The 9,604-nt window shown below is 36.8% G+C and overlaps 1 protein-coding gene across 1 annotated transcript in view; it reads left to right on the top strand.

The window, feature by feature from the left end:
• The window catches only part of Kif11 (kinesin family member 11), a 45,762-nt gene that overhangs the window by 13,968 nt on the left and 22,190 nt on the right, over positions 1–9,604 (top strand). Inside the window, exons 7-11 of the mRNA XM_004632056.2 lie at positions 1,132–1,222; positions 1,463–1,705; positions 5,896–5,991; positions 6,453–6,541; positions 8,137–8,224. Coding sequence (XP_004632113.1) covers positions 1,132–1,222; positions 1,463–1,705; positions 5,896–5,991; positions 6,453–6,541; positions 8,137–8,224 — 607 coding nt within the window. The remainder of the gene's footprint in view (positions 1–1,131; positions 1,223–1,462; positions 1,706–5,895; positions 5,992–6,452; positions 6,542–8,136; positions 8,225–9,604) is intronic.

The following is a 9,604-nucleotide window of genomic DNA, read 5'->3' as shown; positions in this document are numbered from 1 at the left end:
AATAAATAAATAAATAAAATTAAAAAAAAAACTGTTTAAATAACATGATAAATACAAAGGAAAAAATAAAAAATTACCATATTCTCAACCAGTTGTCAACAACAGTAACAATCGTAATTTTACCATTGACATTGATACAAAAAAAAAAAGTGTCTTTGGACATCTAATTTTTTTCTATAAGACAAAGTAAAATCTGAGTGTTAGTATTTTAATAAGGCATACTTTCAAATAGGTTGTGTGTATATTGTGTATGTTAGCTAGTAGGATTAGCCCCAGGGCCCTACGATGGCGCTGAGGAAATGCTCCAATGTACCACCACACTTGGCACTTTGGAACACTTTAGATTCTAGCAGGAATTCTTTCAGTAGTCTGGTATTTACTATTTTTACTGTTGATTTTTTTTTTTTTTTTTTTTTTTTTTTACTGGGAATGGAATTCAGGACCTTGTACTTGCCAGGCAGGTGCTGTGCTATGTCCCCAGCCCCCTGTTTTTGTATTGAGGAAGAGGAATTACCTATTTCTGATGACTTTCTCAAAGCAGAGGAGTTGACGCAATATGGGAGTAGTCTGTTGCCTTGCCTAGTACTATTTGAATTTACTATTTGAATTTATGATAATGACATAAATATTAGAGGTGGTTCTTATGAATAGGGAAACTGATTAGGAGCTTCGTCTCTGAAACAGCTGGCATCTGTCATGACCATGCCCTATATCCAGTTTTCAGAGGCGACTGAAAAATTCTAGATCTAAGGGTTTTTTTTGGGGTGGGGGTGGGGCTTTTGTTTTCTTTTTGAGACAGGCTCTTGCTATGTAGTTCAGGCTGCCCTTGAACTCACTTTGTAGCCTAGGCTGATGTCAAACTTGATTCTCCTGTTTCAACCTCCCAAGTGAAGATTTAAGTCTTTTAGTGTATTTCTAAGCAACTTGCTAGAGTGTCCCTGACAGGCAGTATGTACAAGACAGCAAAAACCTAAGCATTATTCTTTCACCTAATCTTAGGGATATCACCTATTTAATAATATTGTTTGCAGAGCCCTATAGATTTCACTCTTTCTTTACTGTTTTGAGTATCTTTGTAGGAAGCAAATGTTTTACATCTTAACGAACGGGCAACTTTATCTTGTTTTCTAGTCGTTCCCACTCAGTTTTTTCTGTTACGATACATATGAAAGAAACTACAATTGATGGAGAAGAACTTGTTAAAATTGGAAAGTTGAACTTGGTAAGCCTGTACCTTACTGTCACTGCTTAATTCTTGTTGGTCTCATAGAGTAGCTTGCAGTTTTGTATTTGTAGATGATGTATTTGTAGTCACTTGGATTTGTTGTTAATGTCATAGTGGGAAAAGAAATTTGTTACAGAAAATTAATTTTATTGGATATTTAGCACATTATGTGTGATATGAGATGAAAATCTTTGAATCCAAATCCAGTGGATTGACTTTTTATTTTGAAAATTGAAGGTTGATCTTGCAGGAAGTGAAAACATTGGCCGTTCTGGAGCTGTTGACAAGAGAGCCCGGGAAGCTGGAAATATCAATCAATCTCTGTTGACTTTGGGAAGGGTGATTACTGCTCTTGTAGAGAAAACACCTCATGTTCCTTATCGGGAATCTAAACTAACTAGAATCCTCCAAGATTCTCTTGGGGGCCGTACCAGAACGTCTATCATTGCAACAATTTCTCCTGCATCTCTCAATCTTGAGGTAAGCCCTTTGAAAAGAAACTGCAAGTGTAGGAGCTATAATTCTTATTTAGCTATAACATACTTAAAAGTTTATTTATTGGCTCTGTTCATTTTATATTGCAATATAAAAGAAACTGGACACTATATACGGACGTATCTTGCAGAGTACTGCTACAAAAAGCAGTTTATAATTAATGATTTTTCTGTATTGTCTTCCAAGAAAATTACTTTGAATCATTAGCAGTGGCTAATTTGTGGGAATTTCATTGAGGACTAGAGTGGGTCAGGTGGAGCCTGCTTAGATAGCTCTGAAATTGAGGTTGAATATGTGGAAATAGAGGGGAAAATATAGAGATCCAGCATGATGATAAATCTCTTATTGTAATCATCTGCTTTAAATGGAATTAGAAAATATTTTAGGTTCTAACTCTTTCCTTTAAAATATTACTTACTGAGATAGAATTCCTTTGCTGTAAAATATATTCATGTAAAATATGTTAATTTAATGCTTTTAGTATATTCAGAGTTATACAAACATCACTAATCTTAAATTTAAAAGATTTTTCTTGGCCACGTGTGGTGGCACATGCCAGTCATCCCAGCACTCAGGGAGCTGAGGCAGGATGACTGCTGTGAGTTCAAAGCCAGCCTGTGCTACATAGTGAGTCCAAAGGCAGCCTGAACTACATAGTGAGACCATCTTTTAAGAAAAAAAAAAAATTATTACCAGTAAACATTTTTTATTTCTTCCACTCTCAGTACTAACTACTACTTTTGGAGGATGGAGGGAACGTAGAGGATTGAACAGAGACCCTCTTGCCTGCTGCGTAGTTGGTTTATTACTGAGCTATATGATCAGCTCGTGTTCAAACTCTATTTAAGACAGGATATTACCAGTTTGACCCTTCTGGCCATGAGCTTACAGTCCTCCTTTTCAGCCTTCTGCGTTGCTGGAAAGACAGGTCTGTGCCACAACACCCAACTCCATAACTGCTTTTTGTATCTGTTTATTTGCCTTTCTGGACATTTCATATAAATAGAGTTCTACAATATTCCAGTTATATGTGTTTTTATGACTGGATTCTTTCATTTAGCATGTGTTGTCAAGTTTCATCCACATCATTATATGGATTTGTTTCATTTGTTAAATCATTAAATTTAAGACTAATCAAAAGGTAAAAATGATTGGATCAAAATATCATAAGGACAAAATTGAAGAGAAAGAATAAAAGGGATAAAAAGGAAGTTGTTAAAAAAAGGAAATGGAAAAAAATAAGAGCCGTGAGGATTAGTGGAACAGATTAGAAGATGCAGACACAACTACAAACACACTCAGCAACCTTTTCTTTGACAAAGGGGCCAAACATGTTCACTAGAAGAAAGACAGCCTTTTTAATAAATGGTGGTGGAAAAACTGACTTTCCACATGCCTAAAACTAATTCCAGGTGTATCGCCATACACTAAACTAAAGTTATAATGAATTAAAGATCTAAACATTAAAATAGAAACACCAGGGGCTGGTGAGATGGCTCAGTGGTTCTAAAGCACTTACTTAGAACAAGTTTAGCAAAGCACAGGGACCGTGGTTCAATCCCCAGCACCACATGCCAGCCAGCCCCACCCCCTGGTGGGCTGAGCTGGCGCCACACACACACACACACACACACACACATACACACAAATAAATAAAATTAAGAAAAAAAAAAAAGAAACACCAAATCTACTAGAAGAGAAAGTAGGTGGAAATCTTGAAGACATAGGTGTAGGCAGACAGTTAATGAATTAAAAAACAGACTGCATAAGAAATACTTAAAATAGGGGCCAGGGAGATGGCTCAGTGGAACAACTGCTTCCCTGGCAAACACAAGGGCCTGAGTTCAATCCCCGGTTCCGCCAATAAATAAATAAAATAAAGTAAAAAAAAGAAATACTTAAAATAATCAACAATTGGGATCCTAATAAGGGAAAAGTTTCTGCATGTTCAAAGAAATCACCAACAGAGTGAAAAGGTAACCCACGAATTGGGAAAAATCTTAACAGTCATTCAGACAAAGGACTTCTAGCCAGAACATATAAAGAACAAAAATTCAGGCCCCCAAAATTCAAAGACTCAGTCCAGAAATGGGCATCTCAGATGAATGTATACTTCTCAGAGGGAGAAATACAAATGGCAAATATATACATGAAGAAATGTTGCACAGTACTGGTTAAAACAACACTGAGATAACATCTCACTCCAGAAAGAATGGCTTATCATAAAGAAATCTTATAACAAATGCTGGAGAAGCTGTGAGGGAAAAGGAACCCTTCTCCACAGTTGGTGGGAATGTAGACTGGTACAACCACTATGGAAATCAGTGTGGAGATTCCTCAAAAAACTAGAATTAGAAGCCCATTCAACCCAGGCACTCCAAAAGAACTAAAAACACCAGACTACAGTGATATATGTTCATTTATGTCTACAGTAGTGCAATTTGTCACAGTTAAATCTTGGAAACAACCCAAATGCCCAAGATGCTTAGGCAAGTGCTAGGGATGGTACCACCATGCTGTGGCAGCCCACCCCTCAGGCGTGCTGAGCGGGCCACCAAGTCCAGGTGTGGTGGTGCACACCCATAATCCCAGTACTGTAAAGGCTGAAAACAGGAGGATCATCTTAATGATCCAAGCTGTGTAATGAGACCCTGTACCAAATACATTAAAAAAAAAAAGATAAAAACCTGAGGAATGAATAAAAAAGATGTAGTTTTACACAATGGAGTATTGCTCAGCTACAAAAAAATTGAGGGCCGGGGAGATGGCTCAGGGGAATAAGCGCTTTCCTGGCAAGTGCAAGGGCCTGGGTTCAATCCCCAGTTCCACCGGAAAAAAAAAAAAAAGATAAATTGAGGCTTTTATAGGTAAATGGATGTATCTAGAGGCTATACGCGTAAGTGAAATAAATCAGATCCACATGTGTAAGCATCATAATGTTTTCCTAGTGGAAAAACTTGAAAGACTAAATATAAACTCTTGAGAGGTACAGTAGATACAGTGAAAGGGAAAGAAACTGCACATGACGAATAAACAGTTGAGATATGAGGGAAAGGGAAAAAATAAGAAAAAAAAGAATTTGAAAAAATCATGTAAGTATATACGCAGAAAAGCTAATACGATTGTACTACTAATTTCTATCAATTTTTTGAAGATAGCAGTTATGTTTAAAGTTTTTATTTTTACCAATTTTATATACTAATATGTAATCTGAGGAACTACATTAAAGATAGCAGTGTGCAATACAACAATCATTGTTGAATTCCTTTCACCTTGTTTATTTATTTAATGTTTGTTTGTTTCCAAACTTACTGAAAGGAAGAAGCCAGGTGTGATGGCGCATGCCTGTAATCCCAGCATTCAGAGGCTGAGGCAAGAGTATTGTTGCAGATTCGAGACCAGCCTAGGGCACAAAGTGAGCTCAAGTGAGCCAGGCTGAACTGCATAGTAAGATTCTCAAAAAGACAAAAAAAATAACAGTTGTTAATTTCCTATTCCTGTTTTGAGATGCTGTACCATTTTTATTTTATTTGCTTTGTTTTTATCTTTTTTTTTTTTAATGTATTTGGTACAGGGTCTCATTACACAGCTTGGATCATTAAGATGATCCTCCTGTTTTCAGCCTTTACAGTACTGGGATTATGGGTGTGCACCACCACACCTGGACTTGGTGGCCTGCTCAGCACGCCTGAGGGGTGGGCTGGCACAGCATGGTGGTACCATCTCTAGCACTTGCCTAAGCATTGTTTTGTTTTGGTTTTTTTGTTTATGTTTTTTTTTCTAAGCAGTGTTTCTGTCTTTGTGCTTTTATTTGTTTCTGGTTGGTTTTTTTTTTCTCTTTAAAAAAAAGGGTAAGGTATAATAGTCATGTGTTTGTGTGTGTGTTCCTGGAGATTGAATGTAGGGCTTTTTATACCTCCAGTGTTTTATTTTGTTTTTTTAATTTTTTACTTGAAAACAGGGTCTTGCTGATCTGCGGGACTAGAACTTAGAATCCTCTTGCATCAGTCTCCTCCAGTGCTGGGGTTACAGGCCAAACTACGTATAGTATTTTTAATGAATACATTTTGGATTACATATAACCATACATTAATTAGTTATATCATACGTTGTAGATGATAAAGCTACATTATTCTCACAAGCGCTTAAGTAATTAACTTTTGTTTTCATGACAGGAAACTCTGAGTACATTGGAATATGCTCATAGAGCAAAGAACATATTGAATAAACCTGAAGTTAATCAGAAACTCACTAAAAAAGCTCTTATTAAGGTAATCATGAATTTTTGTGGATTAATATGATCTTGTTTGACAAATGTGAAAATAAAAGACCAGAAATATACAATTGTTAAGCAATATTTGTTAGATTTTCTATGTTAGGCATTTTCTTGTTATTATTTTGATGGTATTATCTTTCCAGTAACTGGGCCTGACAAAAGTTTTTTGTCCTTACTACTGCACTGCTGGAGACAAAATCCAGGACTTCATGGTTCCTCTTGTTAGAAAAGTGCTCCATCACTGAGCTCTGTGTCTAGCCCTTAAAAGGAAGCTTTACATGTAATGAATAGCTTTGAAGGACATTGAAAGGCTGCTTCCAAACGAATTAGTTTTGATTAAAAAGTATAGTTATAACTTTCTGTCACACTTTGAATATTTTATTTGTTGCATATACTCCCCAACCTGTATTTTAAAAAAAGTACTAAGTTGAGGCCTACATCATGCCTGTTATGTAGGAGTACACAGAAGAGATAGAGCGCCTGAAACGTGACCTTGCTGCTGCCCGTGAGAAAAATGGAGTGTACATTTCTGAAGAAAATTTTAGGTAAACCTTTGTCTATAGAGTTAATTTCCAAATATAAGCATTTTCTAATAACATGTGTTTGAAGTTGAATTTACTTATATAGCATCCTTCTAAATGCTTTTCTTATTTTGATATTAAATAGTGATTACCCAGCACTTGGGAGGATCTCCATGAGTTTGAAACCAACCAGGGATACATAGTGAGACCCTGTCTTATCCCCCCCAAAAGAATAAATAAGTATCAAACAAATTTTGGGAAACAACTTTTTATGTGGATAAGGCTGTGAATTTGTGGGTTGTAAAGGTTTCTTTCCTAAGTTGAAATTTTTTCTTTGGGGCATTACCTTTTTGGGTTTTCCTGTGAAAACTCACCTTTAATTAGTGATCATAAGGGCTGATGTTCCCTACATTCAGTACCCCTACCTTACTTCCAACTCTCCATTGTGTTCCAAAAGAAGCCAGTTCTTATGTAGTTACTGTGCTCAGTGGCTATCAAGGAAGGGGAGAAATGTTGCCCCCTAGGGGATATTCAGTGATATCCAGAGAATTTTGTTATTATTTATTTATTTAGTAGTACTGAAAATTGAACTAGGTTCTTAGCATTGGCTACATCTTAGTATTTTATTTAGGTTTCTTTCTTTCTTGAGACATGGTCTCACTAAATTATCCAGGTTTGAACTGAGCCTGCGATGGTCTTGCCTCAGGCTCCCAAATGCTTTGGTTATAAGCATAAGTCACCCTGCTTTGCTGAGACATTGCATACAGTGGCAAGGGTTGGAGTGTGCTTCTGGCATCTAGTGGACAGATTGGGATGTTACTTAACATCCTAAAATGCACAGGATCTCCCTACAATGGAGGGGTTTTTTTGTGGGAATTTTTTTTTCTTTGCCTTTTTGAGAAATGGTCTCACTATGCAGTTCAGGCTGCCCTTGAGCTCACTTTATAGCCCAGGCTGGTCTTGAACTCGCAATGATCCTCTTGCCTCAGCCTGTTGAGTGCTGGGATTACAGAACTGAGCCACCATGCCTGGCTTTTACAACAGTTATCTGGTACAAAATGTTAGTGGTGCTAAGGCTGAGAAATTGCTCTAGAGATTAATGCTGAATGTTAATGTGGTATTGTCATAGTGATTTTGTGTTGGGCTGGTATTGCTCTATACATAACTTTTAAGTCTTCTAGATATTTTTAGTCTCTAATCTCACCCCGTTTTTGTCATGCTTCATGCCTGCAAGTCTCAAGCTTTTCCAAAACTCGGGTGAAGAAGTATCACTTTTATATTCTATATCCCAGAGTATAGACACTCAGATTATACACTATCTCCCAATCTCTACTTTTAGTTACAGTCCTGCATTGACTTTTCACCTACTCAAATTTGATAACACATTCACATGTTTTCCCCTTCAGAAAGAAAGATTTGAGTTTCAGAATGGAGGTTTAAAAAAAAAAAAAATGCCATTTAAGACAAAGGTGAAAATTCTTTGTAGTTTGCATTTATTGCTTACCAATACTAAAGTGTCATGATAGTGATAAATGGAGGAAACTATCATAATTGCACTATAGAATATTCTGATGTTTTCTGGGATTTAGAAAAAAATGTTAACTGTTAAACTATTTTAGAACCATGAGTGGAAAATTGACTACTCAAGAAGAGCAAATTGTGGAATTGATTGAAAAAATTGGCGTTCTTGAGGAAGAACTAAGTAGGGTAAGTATCAAAACAATATTCAGCATTATATAAAAACAAATATTGGACTGGTGAGATAGCTCAGCAGACTAAGTGCCTGCTTTGGCAAGTGCAGGGACCAGGGTTTGATCTCCAGTCCCACATACTACGCTGGCCCCACACCCGGGGCGCACTGAGCCAGCAGACTAGTCCTAGTATGGTTGTGCACACCTGTACCCCCAGTGCTGGGGAGGCTGAAAACAAGAGGATCACTATGAGTCTGAGCTGTATAGTGAGACCCGTGAGCTTTTCCAAAACTCAGGTGAGGAAGTATCACTTTTATATTCTATATCCCAGACTATAGACACTTAGATTATACAGTATCTCCCAATCTCTACTTTTAGGTATAGTCAGCATTATATAAAAGCAAATATTGGGCTGTATCTCTATACATAAATGAAAAAACAAAAGAAAAAAAAAGCAAATATTAAAATGTTGGAATGTGAAGAACTGATGCGTTTTCTTTTTGAAAGATATTTTTCTTTTTCTTTTCTTTTTTTTTTTTTCTGATACTGAGGATTGAATTTAGAACCCTGCACTTGCCAGGCAAGCACTTATTCTACTGAGCTATCTCCCTGGCCTGAAAGATACTTTTCTTGATGACTCATTTGAAAGTAGGTTGTATCATAATTTAACTGCCATCAATAATAATGAAAAGTTTTTTTTATTTTGATACATTAACACTGTTATATGAAAGTATAGCTGGATATTGATTAATTACTGGGAAATGGTCTGAAAGGTATTGTTAGGTAATTTTATTGTTCTACAAACATTATAGATTATATTTATACAAAAATATGTAAGCTAAATATAAACATGCACCTTAAGCTAGACCTGCACAAGGTGAAAATCAGCAGTGTATCTTCATCAGTGTCTTTACCTTTACAACTTGTCTTGCCGGAAGATGGTCAGGGTCAGTAACACCAGGAGCTGCCCCTCTCCTAGCATAACAATGTCTTCTGCAGTCCCTCTTGAAGGATCGTTATGCATGAGTCTTTTTCTCCCCAAGTTAGATTTTATTGGTACATATTAGATCTACAAAATGATTATATTCGTAAGAGGGAATTTGTACCTGTAACTCCCCCACCCCATCTCCCTAACTTCCCTGCAAGCCCTTCTCCCCTCCCCATTTACAAGTTTTATTTCCACATTTTCCTTCTTTTCACATTGGTCTTCTTATGCAGTTAATTTTTTTTATTATTACTATTGAGACAGGGTCTCACTGTGTAGTTCTTTTTGGCCTTGAGTTTGCTGTGTAGCTAGGCTGGCCTCCAACTCCTTGTGATCCTCCCGGTTCAGCATCCTGAGTGCTGGGATTATAGGCATGAGCCAGCGTGCCTGGCAACTTTTTTTTTTTTTTTT

This window comes from Octodon degus, unplaced genomic scaffold (assembly GCF_000260255.1).
Source record: "Octodon degus isolate 3935 unplaced genomic scaffold, OctDeg1.0 scaffold00046, whole genome shotgun sequence".
NCBI classification, from domain to species: Eukaryota; Metazoa; Chordata; class Mammalia; order Rodentia; family Octodontidae; genus Octodon; species Octodon degus.
This window is presented reverse-complemented; position numbering and strand designations above follow the sequence as displayed.